The sequence below is a fragment of the Psittacula echo genome (assembly GCF_963264785.1).
Source record: "Psittacula echo genome assembly, chromosome: 10".
Lineage (NCBI taxonomy): Eukaryota > Metazoa > Chordata > Aves > Psittaciformes > Psittacidae > Psittacula > Psittacula echo.
Genome location: NC_137741.1, coordinates 1,317,674 through 1,342,321, shown reverse-complemented (window position 1 = coordinate 1,342,321; position 24,648 = coordinate 1,317,674). Strand labels below are relative to the sequence as shown.

At 44.4% G+C, this 24,648-nt stretch overlaps 1 protein-coding gene across 1 annotated transcript in view; it reads left to right on the top strand.

Annotated features, from left to right (window-relative positions):
• MYO9A (myosin IXA) overlaps positions 1–24,648 on the top strand; it is a gene marked incomplete at both ends in the record, with an annotated part of 156,205 nt that overhangs the window by 10,509 nt on the left and 121,048 nt on the right. Inside the window, one exon of the mRNA XM_080626175.1 lies at positions 20,747–20,841. Within this exon, the coding sequence (XP_080482301.1) occupies positions 20,747–20,841 (95 nt within the window). The remainder of the gene's footprint in view (positions 1–20,746; positions 20,842–24,648) is intronic.

Genomic DNA, 24,648 nt, shown 5'->3' with positions numbered 1-24,648 from the left:
CATAATGCAATTAAAAAATCCCTTTTTTTTTTTTTGGCTGGAGTTTTCCAGCATTATAATATCCTCATATTTGTTAAGAGGAAATAAGAACAGAGGAACTGGATTCCTGTGCAGTGATTCTGTGCTAGGGATCCAAAGTTTCCTGGTTGTCCCAAAATCAGCAGATTTATGTATGGATTTTAATCAGGAGGAAAATCTTGGCCGAGGAGCTGTGTGAGGGATGCCAAAGGAGAATGAAAGTACGTGGTTGAAAATGCTCAGGTCCAAGATAAGGGCAAAGTGTTAAAACTTTAATGTGCTTTATCATGGAGGAAATCGGGAATCTTTTGAGAAATGGCAGGTTTGGGGAGCAGAGGTTTGGCTCTGGGGGTTGTATCCCAAATGTTCACTGCTCCAGCGCTTCCAAAGCAGAGCAGATCTAATCTCTCTGGACTTCAGTGAAGCATCTGATGTGCTTGGAAAAGAAACAAAACAGAAAGAAGATAAAAAAGAAGGGGAAAAGCAGATTTAATAATGTGAAATCTTTATTTTAAACATTACCGCTTTCTCTGAATTTGGGGTATTTTAAATACAAGCTGGTAGGTATAAGGGGTGGCACTGAGTTTATCCTATGGGAAAGGGTGGGATTCATTGGGAGTTTTCTTATTCTATCTTACGAATGACACTGTGAAATGAATTAACATAGAATCCCAGACTGGTTTGGCTTGGAAGGGACCTTAAACCTCACCCAGCTCCAACCCCTGCCACGGGCAGGGACCCCTTCCACTGGAGCAGCTTGCTCCAAGCCCCTGTGTCCAACCTGGCCTTGAACACTGCCAGGGATGGGGCAGCCACAGCTTCTCTGGGCACCCTGTGCCAGTGTTTATTATCCTTAAATTAAGTAAATTATCCTTTAATTAAGAAGACCCACAAGATTGTCCTGTAGAGTAGAAAAATCCATATTTCTTTTTGTTGTTATTCATTAAAGGTGGAATGGACTGTATCCAACAGAGCCGGGGGAAGATTTGGGGTTGCCTCCTTAAAAACCCCTTCTCTACAAGGCTTATAACTGCTTCTTCATCACAGCTAAACTCTTCAAGCTTTAGGAATACGTTTCTGTGGTTCACTTTAAGGCGCAGTTGGAAGTATTGGAGTTCACATCTCTATTGCCTTGGCTCCAGCTGCAGAACCAGTGATGCTCAGAGGAATGTATTTGAATTATTAGGCTGAAGTCTGCATTTCTGGGCCAGAGTCATCTTGGTATTTGGAGGCCGCTGGGATGGAGGTAACTTTGCCAGCAGCTCGTAAATTTGAGCCGGGCTTTTTTACCTTAGTCAGGAAATTCATGTTTGAGCTTTATTTAAGCTGGGATTCACGGTGATCTAATCCCAGCACACTGCCAAACCCAACCTGCCATCTGTAATATTCTTTTTTGGCGTTTCATTGCTGCTCTTTGTTTTAGCCTTTGTGTTTGGGGTCGCTCGATTCCCTCTCCATCATGTTTGTTCCCAGAGCTGCTCATCAGAAGTGGATGAATGCACCCAATCACCCGGCAAAAAACCTCTCTGGTAATTGCAGAGGCAGCGTGGAGCGGCTGGACCCGCATGCGCGGGGCAGAGCTGACCTGCTCCAGGCTTTCCAGGGAAAAACACAGTGAGGAAATGCTTTCCATTTCTCCAAATAGCAGCTAGAGAAGGGTGGCATTTTACAAGTCCTGGGACATGATGTGTGTGTGTATATACATACATACAAATCTGCACTGCTGGTGTCATATCAAAGTCCAAAGTAATATATACAGAAAAATATCTACTATAATAATATATGTAGAATCACAGAATCATAGAATAGTTAGGGTTGGAAAGAACCTTAAGATCATCCAGTTCCAACCCCCCTGCCATGGGCAGGGACACCCCACGCTAAACCATGGCACCCAAAGCCTCATCCAACCTGGCCTTGAACACCGCCAAGGATGGAGCATTCACAACCTCCCTGGGCAACCCATTCCAGTGCCTCACCACCCTCACAGTGAAGAATTTCTTCCTTAGATCCAATCTAAACTTCCCCTGTTTCAGTTTGAACCCGTTACCCCTTGTCCTGTCACTGCAGTCCCTGATGAAGAGTCCCTCCCCAGCATCCTTGTATACTATAATAATATATGTAATAGAACATTAATGTACGTACACACAAATCTGCATTGCAGCTGTCCAAAGTAATATATATCTCTAACATCATCATAAGTATAATATAATGGCATGTGGTGGTATTTTGCAAGGATTGGGAGACTGTGTGTATGTATAGGCACAAGCACACCCAAACTGCATTGCAGTATCATATATCACACACATATATATTATTATATATATACACACATATATTACAAATGCATATATTGGATATTATAAATATACAACTGTATATTATAAATAAATTGTATATTATAAATATACAATACATGTGTTATTTCATATTGTTATATAATAGCAATACAATAATAAACACACACACAAATCTGCATTGCAGGTGTCATATAGAAGACTAAAATAATGAATATATATAAAAATATCTACTAGAATGGTGTATACAATGTAGTGGAATAATATATATATACACACGTAAATCTGCATTGCAGATGTCATGTAGAAGCCAACAATAATATCTATATTATGATAATATCTATCTCTTATAGTAGTATGCATAATTATATATGTACACCAAAAGATCTGTATTGCAGGTGTCATATAGAGGCTCCAAGTAATTAATCAAGTAAAACCCTGCTTTGTTTTCTGGGTTATGGTTTGGCGTGGAGCTTAGCATCCTTCTTGTATTAACCCTTATTTTCACTTAATTCTCAAGCTGCAGAAGAGCACATGAGCTAACACGAGTAAAACCTTTCTGCTATGGAAAAGCACCTCTGTGATGGATGCTTAAAATAGTTCAGAGAGTAGCCAGCAATGGAAATCTGTCCAGTAGTATTTCAGTTATTGCATCTGTGCATGGAAAGGTGAGGTGTGTCAGTAATCTCTTGTGGGTGCGAATGGCCCTGTTGAATAACTGCAGATGCTTCTCCGGTACGTAGGTATGTCATTGGGAGCTGAAAAGGCTCTCAAAGCTAACTTAAAATTATATGTATTAAGTCAGTTTTAAAGGCTTTTAAGTGAATCCCCCAAACCAGCAGCTGGTCAGTACCGGGCTGATGACGATGTATAATTCCCTGCGTGGTCCTCAGAGCTGTGCTGTCCATGTATCTCCAAACCTGGCCTGGGCAATGATTTCTGTGTGGCACATACAGCACAGTAAGGCTCTTTCCCACCCCACTCCCTCCCCTCTTGCTTTTCTTTTTCTCAGATTGAATTAAATAATCACCTGTTCCTGCTTCTTATCTCAATTGCCACTGTATGTTTGCTTTAAATCACAATAGTGTATTCCCAGAAGCTTTAGATTAGCATTAAAGTGGGGGAAAATAATACTGTGGAGAGAGCAAAGCCCTTCAAAGACTTGCTTGTGAGGTATGCCTGTGGTAGGTCATCTGCCATTTCAGTTGCCCGTGCATCTGGCCAGTCAGTTCTTAAATCACCCGTGATTTACTCCTCGTGTTTGCTTCATGTGGGTGCTTAAAATGATAAATAACTCCAGTCCTGCTCCTCTACTTGTGCCTCAAATCACAGAAATGAGGATGCCCGTTTAATTTTACCAGTGATACACACAGTGATACTTCCTAAACTGCCTCGTGTGCATGTACACAAACTTCTCTTTTTTTACTGTTCTCAGTACAAGTGGGCATCCAAGAGCTGCTAAACCTGGTTTAATCCTGAGCCTGGGCTACTTCAGGAGGGATTACAGCCCCTAGTATAGGCATTAACGCTGCAAGACAGGAGCGAAGCTTTCCAAAGTGCTCACACAGCACAAAGAAACTTCGCTGAAGCCTTTTGACTCAGGCGCTGCTTTCTCCTCTGTGCTGCAAGGGAGAGAACTGTGGCTTCTAGAATTACATCACAATTAGGATATTTGTAATAATAGAGATGCAATATAAATAGCCTCATGGCAGAAGGGAAATAGACGGGTAATGAATGGGTGCGACCTGCCTGTTGCTGTCTTGGTTTTGCTTTCTGGCTCGTGCAGGCCTTCCTCTGTACAACATCTGGTTTTCATCTGCTACAGGAAAGCCAAATAATGTCAATAAAACCAGGAGAAAACATAATGCTTTAACTCCCCCCCCAGCCGCACCATGTACAGATGTTAGCCTGGGTTTCAAGCAGGGCTATTAATGAATTTGGTCAGCCTGGGTTATTGACAGCGTGGATGCTGACTTGGATGGTTGAGTAATTGCATCAGCTGATGGGCAATGCAATTAGAGCTTCACGAGGTCTGAAGTGATAAATAATGTGTGCTGAGGTTGCTCTGAGTTCTGGTGCCTCCCCCAGCTGATGTCCCAGTGGAATGCTGAAGCGTGGAGGAGATCCTGCTGGTCAGAACAGCCTTGTTCCAGCGGGACCAGCTGCCTTTGCTCGAGCATTAAGCACGCAGCAATAGCAGCACTGTATTAGCATGTGATGGAGGTACATGGCCTAAATGGTCAAATACCAGATATATTGATACAAAATGAAATATGTAATATATTCATGAGATACATTAATAGAAAATACACATATCACATGAGATGTATAAATATAAAAAGGACTTGGGGGTGTTGGTTGGTGAAAAAATGAACATGAGCCGTTTGCAGTGTGCGCTCGCAGCCCAGAAAGCAACCGTATCCTGGGCTGCATCAAGAGGAGCGTGACCAGCAGGTCGAAGGAGGTGATCCTGCCCCTCTGCTCTGCTCTTGTGAGACCTCACTTGGAGCATTGTGTGCAGTTCTGGTGTCCTCAACATAAAAAGGACATGGAGCTGTTGGAACAAGTCCAGAGGAGGCCACGAGGATGATCAGGGGCTGGAGCACCTCCCGTATGAAGAGAGGCTGAGAAAGTTGGGGCTGTTCAGCCTGGAGAAGAGAAGCTGCGTGGAGACCCCAGAGCAGCTTCCAGTGTCTGAAGGGGGCCTACAAGGATGCTGGGGATGGACTCTTCATCAGGGACTGTAGTGACAGGACAAGGGGTAACGGGTTCAAAGTGAAACAGGGGAAGTTTAGATTGGATCTAAGGAAGAAATTCTTTACTGTGAGGGTGGTGAGGCACTGGAATGGGTTGCCCAGGGAGGTTGTGAATGCTCCATCCTTGGCAGTGTTCAAGGCCAGGTTGGATGAGGCCTTGGGTGCCATGGTTTAGTGTGAGGTGTCCCTGCCCATGGCAGGGGGTTGGAACTGGGTGATCTTAAGGTCCTTTCCAACCTTAACTATTCTATGAATTCTATGAATTCTATATTTCCATGAAATGCATAAATTGAAAGACATGTTCTATTTTCTTTATCTCTGCCCCTCTAAGTCTGACTGAAGTTGTCGTTTAGGCTCATTTGAAGGTTTAGATGTAGCGTGGGTCAGTGTCTGCTCAATCTCTGGCACATTAGCAGTCCCCCTGACTAAGATTTAAATTGTACTTTATTGATCTCAGGCTTTTAAAGAAGCCCAGGAGCTCTTAGTGAGGGCTTGGTGGTGTGCAGATGGAGCATAGGTCTTGCTATGAGCAATATTGGCCTGAGAAATTGGGTATTCCAGGAGTAGTTAGTAATTCCTTTTTCCATTTAGACCTCAGAACTCATCCGCTCCTGCCCCCACAGGGGTTTTGTTGCTGTGAAAGCTTCGTTGAGGTATAATTATGAGAAAGCAAAAGATTGGAAGACATGGACTGGTGGAAAGCATCCCTGCCAATGGCAGGGGGTTGGACCTGGGTGATCATAAGGTCCCTTTCAACCCAAACCAGTCTGGGATTCTATGATTTCTGGTTTTCTGTATTAAGCCCATCTTCTTGGCAAGAGGAATGTAGCTAGGAGAGGGAGCTTCTTGAATAACTAGGTCACCTTACCTGCTAGCTTAATGCGTAAAGGATCTGTGTGAGTCTATAGGAGCCAGAAGTTTGCATTTTTACTTTAAAGGTTGTAATTTTAAAATTGCTTTATGGTTATCATGATGAAAGACGTGAACTGTTCATTTTTCCAAAGGGTTTATTGAAGTTTCTAGCTTTCAACTGGAAATTCATAAAGTAAAAGAAGTTTGAGCGTACTATTAAGGCAAAACACAGGTAGGTTGCACTTAACTTTTAAGTAAGAAGTGAAAGAGGTTTGAGCTTACTATTAGGTTTTCTATTTGGAGAAAAACTCGCGCATTTCCATCTAGTTACAGAATCACAAACTGGCTTGGGTTGGAAGAGACCTTAAAGCTTATTTCCATTATTGCTTCTAGCCTGGGAAATACTTGTTTGAAAAGCGGAGCTCGCCACCTGATAAAACCCATCAGCCCGAATCACACTGCTGAAACTCTACCACTTGCACGTATCTCCCCCAGCTTTCAGTTTCCATGAGGAGCCCTAAAAGCCCCTTTATGCAGCAGAGCCCCCAGCACCTAAACAGGCACCTAAATAAGGACCAAAGCCAAAACTCTTCAGCTACACTTTGAATTCCTGCAAAGTAAAATAGCATTTGTGCGAATCCTTCAAGCCTCTGTTCTGCGTGGGCAAGTGACAAGACCGAGCATCGGCTTCAGAGCAAGTAAATACGAGTTCAAGTGCTAACACCTTGTTCTTCAGTTCTCTTGGTCGTGGCTCATGTTCCACTCAGCCTAATGAAACCATCAATGCTTTTATGGTAAAAAGCACAAACCACAGAGTATTTATGGTGTTGGTGCTGCAGTGCTTGAGGAGAGCTCCCACCGTGCCTGACCTGCAGCCCTGAGCTGCCTTTAAAACACTGACCTTTAAAAGCTCTGAAATTTTTCTCTTACATTGTTCTTTTCTTCATTGTGCTGCTGGAGCACATTGCAGAGCCAACCCCCTGTTTTCCATTGCATAGAATCATAGAATGAATCACAGGATGGTTTGGGTTGGAAGGGACCTTAAAGCTCATCCAGTCCCAACCCCTGCCACGGGCAGGGACCTCTTCCACTGGAGCAGCTTGCTCCAAGCCCCTGTGTCCAACCTGGCCTTGAACACTGCCAGGGATGGGGCAGCCACAGCTTCTCTGGGCACCCTGGGCCAGTGCCTCAGCACCCTCACAGGGAAGAACTTCCTTATATCTAACCCCTTTTTAAGTTTGAACCCATCACTCCTTGTCTTACCACTCCAGTCCCTGATGAAGAGTCCCTCTCCAGCAGCCTTGTAGGCCCCCTACCAACTGACTTGGCTCAACCCACATTTGGTCTGACTTTGCCCGCGACTGCCGCATGCACATTTAATTGTGCTGAGGAGCACAGGTTCTTCAGACAAGGCTGTGTGACTGGGGCTGGGAGCTTGCAGTTGTTCAAAAGGAGTTATTTCATTTAGGTGTTCTGTTGTTCAGTGCCATCCTATTCCTTGCCGTCGAATGAAATAAGTTCTGGTTTAATTTTGTGCATCCTGCTGTGAACCAGGGCTGGGGACTTGGTTGAGAGGATGCAAGAGATGAACAGTTCAGACTTGGTGCTTAAACGTGTTGATAGTTCAATGTGGAGACATTCTGACCTCTTTTTACCTATTACAAGTGTGACCTTTGAAGCATTTGTTTGCTAAAGTGGCACTGGAAGAATTGCAAATGGAGTAATAATCCCAAACCCACTTCTACCATATGGTTTTAGGCTGGCTCGGGACCTTGATCTGGTTGGGAATAGGATTCCTCATGTATTTATGCCACGTGCCCCAGGGAGCTGCAGAATACAGATGGGGACCTCTTAGGGTGATGTTGGTGCTCAGCGTTGCTTATCTTCAGTCTTTGATTTTGGAGCTCCTTAGCACTAATTCCACCCTTTCCCCCCCCTTTTTTGTACAGTCTCTAATAGTGTGGGATACTTTTTTCCAGGCCTTGTTTTATTTTCCACCTGGATTTTAATTATAGTGACTTTAGGCACGGTGGATGAGGAATTTTCAGTAGCTCCCATCCACCTGGATGTCATCCAAGCAGAGAGAGTAGGAAGAAAGAGCAGAAAAAGGAGAGATGAGCAGGGTAAGAGCCTCGCATCTCGGATGCCAGAGGCCGGGTGACCAAAGCCTTCCTGCTGAAATCCGGCCAGCATGAGGGAGGACAATCGTGCTGCTGTTCTCTTGGGGGCTTATAAACAAGAGGATGGGCTCGGCAAAAGAAAGGTTTCTTTCTGTATTTTTCCTTTCTGTCAGTTTTTTAAGCTTCCTTTTCCATCCTTCTTCCTCCTCCTGCACTGCAGGCAGGGCTATTTAGAAAAGAAAAGCGGGTTTCACAAGACTTCAGTTTTTTTAATGTAGTGTTTTACTTGATGATTAAAGTCATTAAAGGAATAAAATACCCTCTCTTTAAAGATGCAAACAAACCCTCCTTAGCTACCACTTTGAGGATGATGTGTTCTTTAAGGGAGAGATCTTTCAGCTCTATCCCCGTAAAACCTTTCCAAATTGCTCCAGCCCATATGTGCTGAGTCATTTTGACTGTACTACATTGCTCGAGTGGTCCTTTCCTTGGTATTCTCAGCAGCTTCCCATCTGGGAGGTGTGTAATGAGAATACACAGATACTGTCTGTTGGTGGTGACTTTATAGCTGTATGTATATGGAGTAAAGGTTTTGGAAATGGATAATATGTGATGGGGAAAGTGAGAATCAGGACCTAAGCATCCAGCCTTTTTTTCCCACTAAGACTGATACCTCCACATAGATGTGCTCTGCTGAGTTTTATTTAAATCATATAAACTGTGTTTCTGTCTTAATTGAAGGGAGATCCAAGACATCAGAACTCCATGTTTTGGTGTGTCCTTGGCTTTTATCAACACAGAAATTAGGTTTTGGATGAGGCATCATGAAGTCACCTTCGCCCTCTGGAAGCTCCGTGCATCATCTAAGGGCTGTAGCTGGAGAGCTGAGGTTGTACCTTTGGGCATCACTCTTCTGCCCTCAGTCCTGCAGGGAGGAATGCACTGGTGCTGTATCACAGAATCTCAGCCTGTTTTGGGTTGAAGGGGCCTTAAAGCTCATCCAGTTCCAACCCCTGCCACAGGCAGGGACCCCTTCCACTGGAGCAGCTTGCTCCAAGCCCCTGTCCAGCCTGGCCTTGAACACTGCCAGGGATGGGGCAGCCATATCCCTGCTCCACGAGCAAGTGCAGCAATGCCATCAGCTCCTTTCCTTGCAAATGCTGCTTCTCACTTCATTTTTACCAACCAAACATCATTAGTAATGCCCCGCTCTTCATTCTGATGTGTTGCTGCACTTTAGGTCACCACCTGCTTCCAAATAATAACTGAAAATGTGATTTTGTGTAGGTTATAAGTGATATATTGTGCTCAGCACAGGGAGTGCTTGTGTTTCCCTTCCTTTTTCACTTCCTTTTGCTTCTCTGTTTAAAGAGCCTTTTTTCACTTTGGATCTGTTCATTGGGTTCATCTGATGAATCTCTTGCTAAAGTTGGGAAAGAATACTCTGAATTTCTCCTTTGCAGTTTGGCTCAGCCTGGCAGAAGATGTGTACTCGAAAGCTTCTTGGGTTTTCCAGCTATTCCAGTTCATCTGGTTAAAGATAATATTACAGCTGCCTACAAAGGGTCTCCCCGCTCTCTGTAGCCCAACACAGCTACAATGATACCAGCATCAGGTTGTGGGGTTTGTTTATTTATTTACAATATATTAGTTACAGAAGAATTCCCACAGGGTTTAAACGCACTGTAGCGATTCTGCAGAGCGTGGAAGAAGAAATGCTGGTCTAAACTGTTGGAGAGCTGGCAGGGTTCTTACAAGGGGAGTTGTACATCGTTTGTTCCATTACACAGTGATGGAGGCGGCCAAATATCTTCAGGCTGGGGTGCAATTGAGAGGGTTCATGAGGCTGCAGAGTGGCAATTGAATAGTCCTGATCCAGCTCTGGGGCAGCAGCACAAGAGGGACGTGGAGCTGCTGGAGCGAGGCCAGAGGAGGCCATGGAGATGCTGCAAGGGCTGGAGCAGCTCTGCTCTGGAGCCAGGCTGAGAGAGCTGGGCTGGGGCAGCCTGGAGAAGAGAAGGCTCCTGAAGGGGAGACCTGAGAGCAGCTCCAGCGCCTAAAGGGGCTGCAGGAAACCTGGAGAGGGGCTTGGGACAAGGGCCTGTAGGGACAGGCCAAGGGGAATGGCTTTAACCTGCCAGAGGGGAGACTGAGATGCCCCTTCCAACCCAAACCATTCTGTGATTCTGTGATCCTACTATTCTAAAAATATTGGCATTAGTTTTGCACAACATTCTCTGCTGTGTGGAAAGCTGGAGTACAAAATCTCACTGCATTTCCCTTAATTTTATTAATGCAGGGCTTTCTCTTTGGTTGGATTTTCTTTTCTTTTAAAAACCAAAGCAGTGTTCTCAGAAACAGCGGCTTTGGCAGTATTGAAGAACATTGCACAGGCCTCAACAGGGGATTTTGGCAGGGTGGGCTTTGCAGTGGAAGCTCATCCTCTGCTTGGAGACCTCTTGCATGAGAAACTGAATTACAGCATTGTGCCCCGGGACATGGCCTGTTCTGTGCTCATGTGGCAGCTGGTCCTTGATCTGGAGGTAGTGATGCTTCAGTGTCACGTTTACCCATAGCTTTGTAACCTTTTCAGTTCATAGAAACCCTCTCCATCATGACTCCAATACACCCCCATTTAATAGCTTTGGAAGGGTAACAAGCAAATTGTCCTATTTTGCTTTACCTAATGGCTGAAAATACACATTTTAGCTCTTGCCTCCTCTCCTGAGACAAATATCTGATAGGAATATGTTGATTTTTGAGACTTCTTTTTCACCTCCTGAAAAGAATCAGTGCTTTTTCATGGCACTTATCTAATATTCTGGTTGCTGATAATTACTCTTTTCAATGCTATGCATCAATCCAATGAGATCATTAGTTCTTTCAGTGATCTGGCTTCTGCAGGTGCTGTGCTCCATCCCCATACTTAATAATAAGCATTTTTAAGCTCTCATTTCACCACTTGAACTGTGCTCAAAAGAGGAACAGATATTTTCATGGATCAATCGGGTATCCCAAGCTGCCTACTGCTGTGGAAACATTGCAAGCACTGGAAAACATGAGCCTGGCTGCGCTGCTGTGCTGTGAGTGATCCTGACTGTGTCCGATGCATGGAAATCTGAGGCTGCAGCTTAATAGCACTTGAAATTGTGGAATTGCATGCAGAAGAGTTGCAGATTATTCCTATAATCCCCCAGAAGAGCAGGGAAGGGCTGGAGACGTGTGTGCGCATGTTTAATCTTGTCCTTAACTCGTGCTGTATTTCACATGGCAAATAATAAATGTGGGGTTGATGGTGTTGATTTAATGGGAGAGCTCTGATAGGGTTTTGGTTTTCGGAGGGGAGGGTGTGTATTGTTTTTGTCTGCAGCTAGTAGAAAGTAGCTGAGGTCTAAGAGGAAGGATAACAGAGGCAGAAGCCAAGCTGGCTCTCATGTTACAGTGGTATGTTTTTGTTGCTGCTAACGTGTTTTTGTTTTTCTTCGTTACACATATTTCTCTTGGGAAAAGCAGGAAAAAATATGTGTGTAAAATATACATGAGGGCTCCGTGCCTCCGGGAAGAGGTTCCAGATGGGAGGCGTTGCAGTGGAGACACTTTCTCCTGCCTTTCGGTTTGTGGCGTTGATCCTGGGGACAAGCTGCAGGAAAACTTGTACCAGGCCAGAGCAGTGAATGCTTCAGTGTGTTTTAGCGTGTCCGAGTGTGCAATGGGAAGTTCAAACTTTGTCTCTAAACTTTTATGGCCCTGTGTAGAATTGTTATATGGAAAAAAGGAAGAAAATAGGGTCTTGAAGGGACTTTGAGCGGCCTCCTCCAGGGGCTGGAGTGTGTCCAAGCATTGCACACCAGACCAGATCCCTCTCCCTTAATTAGAGGCTGGTGGTTGGTGAGGAAGGGATGGAAGCTGCTGGGGAGATGCCTCTCCAAGGGATGAGACTTGCCAATGGGTGATGTTTCGCTTCTATGCTGAGCAGCGGCTCTTGGCTCTGGCTGAGGTTGATGTTGTGTTGGAGATGCTCATCTTCAAGATCTCCCAAACACTGATGGCTTGTTTCCGGACTCGCACTCGGGCTGAAGGTCCACAGCCCCACAACCCCAAGCAAGCAGTACTGCTTGGGTGAGCCATCAGCAGTGCAACCTGTCACCACCAGCTCTTCAAACAAGTGACTCCCAGCTTCAGCAAGTGCCTCTTGGTGTTGCTAAAGATGTCAGAAAGCAACAGTGGAGATGAGAGCTTGTGTACCACAGAACGTGTTGTCCTACAACATTATCCTAAGAGAATGTTGTCTCCTGCATGGATGTTTTTCCATAATGAAATTATGTCCTAAAAAATAGTTCTGGGTTTGGCATGTTGTGTGTTGCATCATCTGAAACATCAACGCTTCCAAGAGCAATGTGCTTCTGGCCAAAAAGACCCAAACCATGTTACTTTTGGAAGTACATGAAGCCATGGGTGAGGACAGCCTTTCTACAGCTGTCTGTAATGCTCAATGCACTAAAAAGTTATGGGAGATGCTTCAGAGACAGCAATTTACCCAATCTTTTGCAGAGCACCGAAATGCGTAGATGAAACATGGAAAACCGGCCTGGGCTGCACACCTAGAGCGTGAGGAGCAGGTCATGGAGGGGATCCTGCCCCTCTGCTGTGCTCTGGGGAGACCCCCCTTGCAGTCCTGATCCAGCTCTGGGGCAGCAGCACAAGAGGGACGTGGAGCTGCTGGAGCGAGGCCAGAGGAGGCCATGGAGATGCTGCGAGGGCTGGAGCAGCTCTGCTCTGGAGCCAGGCTGAGAGAGCTGGGCTGGGGCAGCCTGGAGAAGAGAAGGCTCCTGAAGGGGAGACCTGAGAGCAGCTCCAGTGCCTAAAGGGGCTGCAGGAAACCTGGAGAGGGGCTTTGGACAAGGGCCTGTAGGGACAGGCCAAGGGGAATGGCTTGAACCTGCCAGAGGGGAGACTGAGATGAGCTCTTAGGCAGAAGCTCTTCCCTGTGAGGGTGCTGAGGCGCTGGCCCAGGGTGCCCAGAGAAGCTGTGGCTGCCCCATCCCTGGCAGTGTTCAAGGCCAGGTTGGACACAGGGGCTTGGAGCAAGCTGCTCCAGTGGAAGGTGTCCCTGCCCGTGGCAGGGGTTGGAGCTGGATGATCTTAAGGTCCTTTCCCACACAAACCAGGCTGGGATTCTATGATTGAGAGTATTTTTTATCAGTCAATGTTCTATGACTGCTCTTTTGTTTCTACTGTAACGCTCATTTATGGCGCTTGTTTTGCCTACTGGGGGAGCATAAAGTCTCCTCCTTAAGCCATGAGTTGTTTTCAACTGGTCATTTTATTGCTCTGAGTTGATTTTATTTCTCTGTTGGTATGAAAATAGCATTTGAAGCACTGGTGAAGGAGATTTTGCTCAGTCCTGGGACCTGTCAGACACCCGCTATCTCCTTTTGATGTAGTGAAGTTTGTGCTTTGGCTGCAGAATACGAACACTGGGTTGGAGAGGCAGCGTAATAACACCGAGCTTCCCAGCTTCATTTTGGGATACTTCTGTAAATCCCAAGCTGAACCCAGGCTGAAGAGTTTGTTTTTCCACCACAATGTTTGCTGGCACGCATCCGTGTGTGAGTTTGCTGGAAAACTCGTGCCTTTGGCTGCTCTTCCCAGGGCCATCCACCCTACGTGTAAAAGAGTAAATAGATGAGCAGAGGAGCAGGGATGTGAGCCAGAGCTTATGGATTTGGCAGCCTCTGTCTCCAGGACCCATCCGTACTGGCATTTGCCTATGACTGTCTGCCAGCTGAGCTGGATTTTATTCCCTGTTACGGCACTTGAGTAGGAAAACTCTCCCTGTTCGGGAAGAGGACTTAAGCACGAGGCTTTGGTTTGGTTTTGGGGTTTTGTCTTGTTGCATTGTGGTTATGTGGTAATTCCCTTGTTTTCCAGAGTGTTGCTTAAAGGGAAGAAGCTGAAATGGTCTGATCCCGTGCTTAAGTGTCGGAAATGGAGGAATATTCTGCCAACACTGAAGCATTTGCCAGGAATGCAGATGCTAAATCCTGTTTCTTACATAGCTGATAGAGCATCTGCATCAGCAGAGCTTGAAATCTCCCAAACGAGTGTGTGTTGTAATGACTTTTGTAGTACTTTAGCTAGGTTATCTTAATCTGTAAGCGTATTTATTGGTGCTCTTTATTCCCATTACATACACTGGCACTTTTATTCAAGTAGATTGACCCCCAAACCTTCTCCAGATCAGTGCTCTCCCATTAAAAAGTCATTTTTCTCCCATATTTGTATTAGGGAATGTGAACTCTAAATGCACAAAGTCAGGTGGTCTTAACTGGCCCTGTGTTTTAAGATACGTGCTGTGAAAGATGCATTCCTTAATGCTCCATCCCAGGATAGGGACTGGGTTCAGCAGGGAGGGGAGAACTGCTGTCCTTGAATAGGCTCAGTGTTTCAACGGCCAGGGAACTTTAGTGCAAATGTTTTACAAAGGTGGGATATTTTTAGTTGGCATAAACTGCCTGTAACAAAAAAACCCTCCAAAGATTATGAGGAGTGTTTTAACCTTCAGAAATGCAACAATTGGTACATTTGTTTGCAGATTTAGATTGGATCTTAGGCAGAAGCTCTTCCCTGTGAGGGTGCTGAGGCGCTGGCACAGGGTGCCCAGAGAAGCTGTGGCTGCCCCATCCCTGGCAGTGCTCAAGGCCAGGTTGGACACAGGGGCTTGGAGCAAGCTGCTCCAGTGGAAGGGGTCCCTGCCCGTGGCAGGGGTTGGAGCTGGGTGAGCTTTAAGGTCCCTTCCAACCCAAACCATCCTGTGATTCATTCTATGATTCTATGCAATGGAAAACAGGGGGTTGGCTCTGCAATGTGCTCCAGCAGCACAATGAAGAAAAGAACAATGTAAGAGAAAAATTTTAGAGCTTTTAAAGGTCAGTGTTTTAAAGGCAGCTCAGGGCTGCAGGTCAGGCACGGTGGGAGCTCTCCTCAAGCACTGCAGCACCAACACCATAAATACTCTGTGGTTTGTGCTTTTTACAATAAAAGCATTGATGGTTTCATTAGGCTGAGTGGAACATGAGCCACGACCAAGAGAACTGAAGAACAAGGTGTTAGCACTTGAACTCGTATTTACTTGCTCTGAAGCCGATGCTCGGTCTTGTCACTTGCCCACGCAGAACAGAGGCTTGAAGGATTCACACAAATGCTATTTTACTTTGCAGGAATTCAAAGTGTAGCTGAAGAGTTTTGGCTTTGGTCCTTATTTAGGTGCCTGTTTAGGTGCTGGGGCTCTGCTGCATAAAGGGGCTTTTAGGGCTCCTCATGGAAACTGAAAGCTGGGGGAGATACGTGCAAGTGGTAGAGTTTCAGCAGTGTGATTCGGGCTGATGGGTTTTATCAGGTGGCGAGCTCCGCTTTTCAAACAAGTATTTCCCAGGCTAGAAGCAATAATGAGAAGGGATTTAGCAAGGCTCTGGCCTAAGTGGCCTAGATGTGGTTTATATCCTGGCCGTAAGTCAATATATTTCTGTTAAAAACAATGTAACAGGTCAAAAAAAAGTCATGGGAGCTTGGTTGCAGGGTGAGTGAAAACCAAAAATGAACCTTGTTGTCCAGGTGTTTAAGTTTCAGGATGCAGAAAAGAATTTGTAACTACAGGGGATAACTTTAAAAGTCAGAGAATGCCCCGGTCACAGCTTTAACCTTCCCGAGGGGAGACTGAGCTGAGCTCTTAGGCAGAAGCTCTTCCCTGTGAGGGTGCTGAGGCGCTGGCCCAGGGTGCCCAGAGAAGCTGTGGCTGCCCCATCCCTGGCAGTGTTCAAGGCCAGGTTGGACACAGGGGCTTGGAGCAAGCTGCTCCAGTGGAAGGGGTCCCTGCCCGTGGCAGGGGTTGGGACTGGGTGAGCTTTAAGGTCCCTTCCACACAAACCAGGCTGGGATTCCATGAAAATTACAAAATTTCAGTATGCTATTTTTTTTTTCCCTCATCTTTTTTTTTTTTTTTCTTTTGGAATGAAGATATTTCTGATTTATTATTATTTTTTCAAGCATAACATACAGAATACTGGGGGGAAATTGCCTTCAAATCTGGATTTTAGTTAGAGATGATGTTTAGACCCAGCACTCTTGTGGAAGCCTACGCTATAAGTGAAGCATGTGATGCACATCTGTCTTTGTCCTCACTGTTGCATCCTTCGTGTCATGTCCATCTAACTCTGGTTCTGGCCTCGTGCTGATGTTGTTTGATGGTAAAGAGAGTTTTCCTGTGGTTTTTTCTTTAGTGCGGTCCCTGTGCATTAGTGCTTGTGCATCGTTTGGACCCTGCACCCATCTTGTCCTTTGCCAGCCCCTCTAAATGCAAAGATCTGAATTCACAAATATTCTTTTTGGTTTCCTAAGTTCAGATGAGAGTTTGGTTTCCCTGGCTGACGCTTTGAGTTTTCCACCTTGCTTATCCAGTTACAAGTCATTCATGCTTTATGAATGCATTTGATTCATGAATTCCAGTATTCACAGTGATCCAGGGAATTCGAGTCCTCCAGTGGGGTCTCTTCCCTGATATTAACCTATTTCTTTACCCAAGCATAAATGAGTGTGGCTAAATCTTGCTCTCAGTCCCTTCAGTGCCCCACGATGGAATATAACTACGAACATATCTATTCTGCAATGGCATAGCCTGTATTGCGATTTAAGCAGTTGGCTTGCCTCAGATATATTCATGGTTTGGCTTTCTAAACAAATTTAATTTGCATTTCAAGTATATAAGAAACCATTTGAATTCACATTTATTAATATATTTCTCTTCCTATATAGCAAAGATAAAATAATAACGTGTTTATTTTTCCCTCAAAGGGTGGTGAGTTTTAGTGGCTCAGTTGAGAAGGGCAGGGCTGGGGACTCTAAATACGCCAGCAAGAGCGATCATTCCACTAGTGCTTTCTGCACTAGTGTTACTAACCACAGAAACTGTTATGCCGTAGGGGAATGCAGCTGCTTTTCTATAGGGAAATGACATTCAGTTAGGATCATCTATCTGACAGCATCTTTTTGCCATTGCTACATCAGAACAAGTCACTGTGGTGTCTTCCTAGGCCATAGAATGGTTTGAGTTAGAAGGGCCCTTAAAGCTCATCCAGTTCCAACCCCCTGCCATGGGCAGGGATGCCTTCCACTAGAACAGGTTGCTCTAAGTCCTGTTCAACCTGGTCTTGAACACTGCCAGGGATGGGGCAGCCACTGGGGTTTGGGAAATAACCGTATTTCAAGAAAGTCATTAAAATAATCCTCATTGTGGCTGTAATCTGTAATAAATCCAGATTGCATTAGTATTCAGTCCAAGGTGAAGAGACCACAAGTCTTTGGGGTCAGGCAAGGAAGAACGTGAACTATTTAGCCATGAAACTGTTAATTTCATTTTTTTCCTTCCATCCACGATAAGCATCTCTTTGTGCAGGAGGTTTGTAGGAGGCAGCAGGAATGGAGCTGCTCATTGCTCTGCCTTCTCTAAATCATTGAATCCCCAGTGCCGGGTCCAGAGGGATGCTCAGCTCCTACAGAGGAACGTATTGATTTTTGTTGCCTTCAAAATGTTGAGCCTTGGCCAGGAAAAGCTTTGGTCTCCCCGAGAATTTTAGGAATGCTGTTACAGAGTTTTGTCCGTTGAGCTGCTCAGCAGCTTTGAATCAATGAGTCAGGAAAGGGAGATCATACGAACAGAAGATAATTTGTTTTAGGAAAGCAGTTATAACTCATTTTGTGTTTTCTGAAGCTGAGCTATTGTGTTATGCCCTGGTTGCAGAAGGACGTGGCGTCTTCTTCGAGTATGGATAGATTAGGCATGCAGAAATGGAATGAATAGCACTGTTCTTCAATAGCCCAATAGTTCTGTTAATGGAACATGCTGAGTAAACCAAACGAAACTGCATTAAGTTGTCTCAAGTTCAACATCGGGCGTCTCTTTAGCTACTGGTTGGCCCGTCACCAGCATGTCTTTGCCATAGAGGCAGCCTTAAGTTTTAACAAGCTGTGATCCAAAGAGCTTTCTCATTTACATCAGCAATAAAGAAGAATGCCTGAAAGAGGGATATTATGGGTTATGATTTCTGTAGGCGTTCGGGTTATAAAAGATAATGTGGCCTGGCATGTTAATCCAGAAGAAAGCTCATAGAAGAAAGACAGCTCTTGCATTTCCCACTCCTATATTTGAAATGTTTTCTCCTGACTCTAAATGTTACTTGTTACAGAATAAAAAAGGTTTATTCCTGGGTAAGGCTCTTTCCGAAGCTAATCCTAATAAATAGATCTTATTTCTCTACCTGTGCTATTACTTAAGGTATAAGCAGAGGGAACCGAAACAGAAAATCCTTTTAATATTGCTTATGGCTTAAATTCTTTATTGCATTATATGAAAAGATGATGAAAATAGGGCTGCCTTCTGTTTGGTGTGCTCAAGTTCATGGTGCTGCTGGCTTGTTTGTTCTTAAGTGAGTAACATTAATATATATATATATAATTATTATATATAGAAACTTTGTCATATTGGCTTAACATGATGTCTTGGATTAGAGTGGAGCCTACTGCAGGGAAATGTAACATAATTAATATAATATAATTGAAAACTAACATGATTTGAGATAAGGAAGAAGTTCTTTACTGAGAGGGTGGTGAGGCACTGGAATGGGTTGCCCAGGGAGGTTGTGAATGCTCCATCCCTGGCAGTGTTCAAGGCCAGGTTGGATGAGGCCTTGGGTGCCATGGTTTAGTGTGGGGTGTCCCTGCCCATGGCAGGGGGTTGGAACTGGGTGATCTTAAGGTCCCTTCCAACCCTAACTATTCCATGATTCCATGATCTAAATATCTCTATAAATATATAGATATATATAGCTTGAATATCAACATATTCTGCTTTTTGCTGTATCTCTGCTTGCTGAGATACCCGAAGGATGATACGTAAAAATGTTAATCATAGAATCATAGAACCACAGAACGATTTGGGTTGAAGGGACCTTAAAGCTCATCCAACCCCCTGCCTAAGATCTGAGTTCTGCCTAAGACCTCACCTCAATCTACTCACTTCAAGCTTGAAGCCATTACCCAATAAATAAAATAGCATTCTGACTTCTATTGCAAAAAGGCCTATTTCTGAGGGGAGGGTGCCAGGATTTTACTTGTTGGGAGAGTTTTGGAGGCTTGAATGGTCACCCAGAGGTGTGGGCATCTTTGGCACCCTCTGGAGTATGGGGTAAAGGAGGGGTGCTAGGTGTGGGGAGGATTTTTGGGGGGAAATAAGCAAAAACCAAGTGTGAGCAGCCTGGAAAGAGGTGAAAGCTCTGCAGGGGAGTGTTCCTTAGCTGTATCTGAAATCATCTTTCAAATATAATCTGCTTGCTCGGCAGGTTTCGGCTATCCCAGAACTTGTTTTAGTCAACTGAAGTGAATTCATATGCAACAGCCTGAGTTTAAACAAATCCCTGTATTCAAATAGGGGGAAAAAATCACATTGTTATTCTGGTAGCAAACCTCCTTTGGTTCTTAAATCATGAAATCTAACCGGATTGCTAACTAGATGTGCTTGGGAAGATAAAAGTAGGCATGAGAGCGCCCACCATGCAGGTACCGAAGGTGTCAAATGCCAAATGTCAAACCTTCTCACCAAGGTTTACCCTTTCTTTTTTGCTTTGAATTGCAAAGTTAAATCTGAAAAGGTCATTTGAAAAGCTCCAGATTATAGATGTAAAGGTAAAGCTCTTTTTAATCTTTTCTAATAAATAGCTAAGTAGGGAATAAATCAGTTGGGAGCTTGAATCTGAGCTCTAATATTAAGCCTCAGCACAAAATGTCCATACACAAACAGCACTTAGAAATTATCTTGTGTATAATTACCTTAAATAAGTTTGGCTGGGAAGAAAAGGTGAATGATTCTCAAAACTGGTTTATAAATGAAACATTAATTGGAGCTGTCAGCTTGACAGATCCTGTCACCGGGGGCTGGATTATTATTAGAGTCATTTGGGCACAATTGAAAACACCAGTTTTCAGAGGAGCTGAGCGTCGGTTCTTACAGGTTCTCAATCGCTCTTCAGAGATTTCTTTTAAATGGCAATAAATGACTCCTTATATGAGGTACCTCACTGAGGCAGGGGTTTAATAAAAGCTTTGCATAATAAAGACTTAAAAGCATTTTGATTTGGGAAAAGCAACAGCAGCAAATCGAAATGGCAGTGTCTGAAATGCTGAAAATACTCTGGGTTGTGCTGGTGCAATATATGGCATTGTCTAATATCTGAGTAGCCTTCAAAGCATTTTTTCCCTCTTAATTCCATATATAATTAAAAAGCAGCTTCCTCTAGCTCATTAAAATTGAAAGTCTTGTCAAAGCACTGTACTTTTCTATTTATTTAAATGAATAAAGCACAGCCTTAATGCAGCCTATAATAACTTCTGCTGCTAAATCTCTCTTGTACAGCAAACACTCTATTTTTAAACAGTGTTTATCTGCCCTTCATGAATACCAAGCTGGAAATGAATATGGTCCCCATAAGCTCATCTTATTATTTTATAGAGCATGCAAATGACTTTCACCATATGCTTTTCATTAAATCTACACTGATAGCAAAGCCCCCGAAGTTGAGTTGCTGGTGATGTGAATGTAAATAAGGTCAGGTGGTGGCTTTTCCAATGTAATGATGGCATCTCCCTCTCTTCACAGGCTTTTGGAAATGCGAAAACAGCCCATAACAACAACTCCAGTCGCTTCGGCAAATTTATCCAAGTGAACTACCAGGAGACGGGCACCGTGCGAGGGTGAGTGGCATCAGGTTGAAGATGCTGTACGTCCTTTTATCTGCACACAGAGCCTGAGCAGGCTGCTGTAGGGGGCACGCAAAGAAGAAGGTTCTCTTTTTGAACCAGTATTTTTTCCCAAAAGGGAGAGAGGGGAAAAAAACCCCAAATGTTTTTTAGCATATTTAAATGCATTGGTATGAAAAAGTTGGTGCATCTGAGCTGTACATTGAGGTGCGAATACACCTGAGCTGACTTCAAGCCTGATGAGCTCTCCTTAGATGTCAACTTTATAATTTAGATGAAATGAAAGTTTTCCTCTTAAGACAACAGTTAAGGCAGGAAAGGGGAACGTTTTAGCTAGGCTGGGTTAGGGGTCTGGTGCATATGATGGAAGCAGAAGTGGAGCAAGCTGGCTTTGCTCAGTCCCAGGAGGGATTTAACCTCCAGCTGCCCCGTGGGTGTTACAGAGGCGATGGAGCCTTGATCACTAATTCCCCATATGCTTCTGTCTCTGCCCTGAAGTCTCTCTTTAAGCCAAGCCTTGAGCAGTTAAGGCCACTTTCCCCCCCACTACAAGAGACGCTTGTCTCCAGTGTGGTTCTGCACAGTTTATCTCAGCATCTCTGCTGCTACCCAAAGCTCTGCGGATGTGCAGCTGTGACTCAAACCTTCCTGCCCCGGCTACGGCTGCCACAGAAGTGCTGCGTGGTTGAAGCCTGGCGATGAAACCTGCAGCTGGGCCTACCTAAGCCTGGCTTTCTCCTTGGCTTTGACATTTTACAGGGCATCAGGTCGTCGCAAAGGGACTCAAGCTGTCTCTAAATGAGCAAGGCTTCATTAACTCTGCTTTTTGTCCAGGTTGATTAACTCAGTTGAAAAAACCAAGAGTAGAAGTAGCATTGCAGGGGTTGTGTGTGGTTTCTGCTGCTAGCTGGGAGAGCTCTTGCTGGGACTTTGTTGTTCTTTTAGAGAATTGCTTTTAAATCTTTTTCTTTCCCTTTTTTTTCCCCCAGCGGAACAGGATCACACAAATTGCTTCCATTAATTTTTCACATGAGCTGGGTACTCTGTGTACCTTCCCGCTGGTTTGTCAGCCTACGTCAAACCTGATGTTCTTTGTCTTTCCTTCTTTTTTCTTCTTTGTTTCTGATGAACACAGCAGTTAAAAGGATAAGCCTAAGGGTTTTCTTAATACTGACGAAATACAAGGTAACAAGAATCCAACAAATGCCATAACAATGTGTTATCTTTATGCCTGCTATGTGGAAGTGGCCTCTACTTGCGAATAGGTGCGGTATCATTGTATTTGTATACTCTAGTTCATAAAAAAAGAGGAATTTTCTTTCTTCTTAGAAAAAAAAAAAGCACTTTCTTAGTCTTTGCTTGACAGTGTGGTGGGATTGTGCTTTGCTATAAGCTTACAGAGCTGCCCCAATGAAAATAAAGAGACATTTAAAATAACCTGTGAGCCGTTCCTGGCATATGAGACCACAGGTTTTCCCCTTAGTCTTATAAAGATCACAAGTATTTTATTTCTTTTCCTTTTAATTTACGTAGATTTTAAGCACAACCCAAGTTAATGATCATTTTATATTCTGCATGTAATTTGTTTTGTTAATGTAACTGTAATTTGCAGCCCCAAATCAGGATTTTTCTCTGTTCAGAGGCTGAAAGTAGCAGTTGGGTATTTGCTTACAAACCCTATGAATATAATGCCCCAAAACTTGAAGCAAATTTCAACTTAAGAGACACAATAGCCAAGAGCTTTAGTGGCAGCCAACTCCACCCCATGAAATGAAGGCTTTGAAGAGGTCTTGAAGGTAGATGGAGCATGAGCAATGGCTGCAGCAAACCGTGTTCCCATAAAGCTGTCCTCATTTATGATGTCCTCTTCGATGATAAGCGAGTTCTGGAGGAAGGTGTTTGCAACCTCTTCACTCCTCCTAAGATGATCAAAAGCTGCAAGATCTGACACGCTCCATAAATTGCAGAAGAGCCAGATAGGAGACATTTTAATTAAAAGCAGCAGTGCCCTGGTGTAATGGTAACTCTGTGCAGTGGCATGAGGCTGTATCTCAACTGACATGAGCTGGTGCTTTCAAACGTGCCGTGCTGAGGAGTTTTGCGTCTTGGTGTTTGTATATGAAATTCAGTCTCGGATTTCAGATGATGGTACCTAGGATGCTAAGGACAGGCTTTGTAGCAGGCTTAAATGAGTATTTTACACAAAATCATGCTCTCAGAACTCCTTTTCTTTACTCTTAAAGGTAGGTTTGATGTAATTGACAACAGTAAATACAAAGAAAACATTTGGAGACATCTACTTTTTTATCCTTCCATTGGTTTTCCTTTTCACTATCCTGTTACAAGAGGGGATATACCTTCCTCTGGGAATGTACATTCTCTATTGCTTTTGCACTAAACAAGTAGAATTTTACCAAAACAGCATTTTAGTTGCATCTACCAAAAGGGGAAAAGAAAAAAATTGCCCTGATTTAAATAGTGTTTGGAGCAGATGACTTCCAGAAGACCTTTTCAACCTAAATGAGAATGATTGTCTAGGGGGGAGTCTATAATAAGAGCAGAAACCACAGGGGAAGGCATGAAATGTTGAGGCTGGTGGACATGATCCAGATTGTCATACAGCAGTGTGCTGAGCTACTGCCCGGGGTGGGAGTGGTATCTGGGGCACTCTGATGCCTTCTTCATTTATGTGCTCAAAAACCCTGCAATGAGTATATGGCGTGGCTTGGAATTTAGGTTCCAGGTTAGGGAGTAGATACAAAAAAACTCTCAGTAAGGAATATCCATAGATTGTTTTCAGCGTCCTCACAGAGAATAAACAAGAACAAGCCTTTTTGATGCACATCATACAGAGGAATAGTACTGCTTTGCTGTCCTTCTTTTACTCCTGCTATGCAGCAAGATCAGCGACCTGTTGGGGGTTGGATATGCCATTTCATAGAACCACAGACTGGTTTGGGCCCACCTTGGAAGGGACCTTAAAGCTCATCCAGCTCCAACCGCCTGCCACGGGCAGGGACCCCTTCCACTGGAGCAGCTTGCTCCAAGCCCCTGTGTCCAACCTGGCCTTGAACACTGCCAGGGATGGGGCAGCCACAGCTTCTCTGGGCACCCTGGGCCAGCGCCTCAGCACCCTCACAGGGAAGAGCTTCTGCCTAAGAGCTCATCTCAGTCTCCCCTGTTCTGGCAGGTTAAAGCCATTCCCCTTGGCCTGTCCCTACAGGCCCTTGTCCAAAGCCCCTCTCCAGGTTTCCTGCAGCCCCTTTAGGCACTGGAGCTGCTCTCAGGTCTCCCCTTCAGGAGCCTTCTCTTGTCCAGGCTGCCCCAGCCCAGCTCTCTCAGCCTGGCTCCAGAGCAGAGCCCTCTGATCCAACTCTCCTACCTCTCCTAGTAGCCTTTCCTATGAGCTGCTGTAAAAGTTGTCACTAATCTGCAGCAGCACAGAGTTTATTTTATTGTACTCTTCGGTGGAAAGAGACAATTACTGGGATGTAAGTAATAAACAAGTCTGGAGGCTGGTGGAGACACAAGCGTAGAGACACTTCCCTGTCCTACCATGCCCAATGTTCAGTGTGTTTCTTGATTCATACGTGGCTGCTAATGTTATGGCCACGTCACTGAGCATCTGGAGCTGGAAAAGCACAGCTACGTCATCAAAACTCTGGTTTCTAAATCCCTATCATTACTGGTTAGTATTGTTTGGAAGAAAAAACCTGTTGAAGCTTGTTTTAGCTCTACAAGCTTGAAAATAAGTATCTAATATATAAATGAAGGATGTTTGTTGTGGAGGCTCTTAGGAGA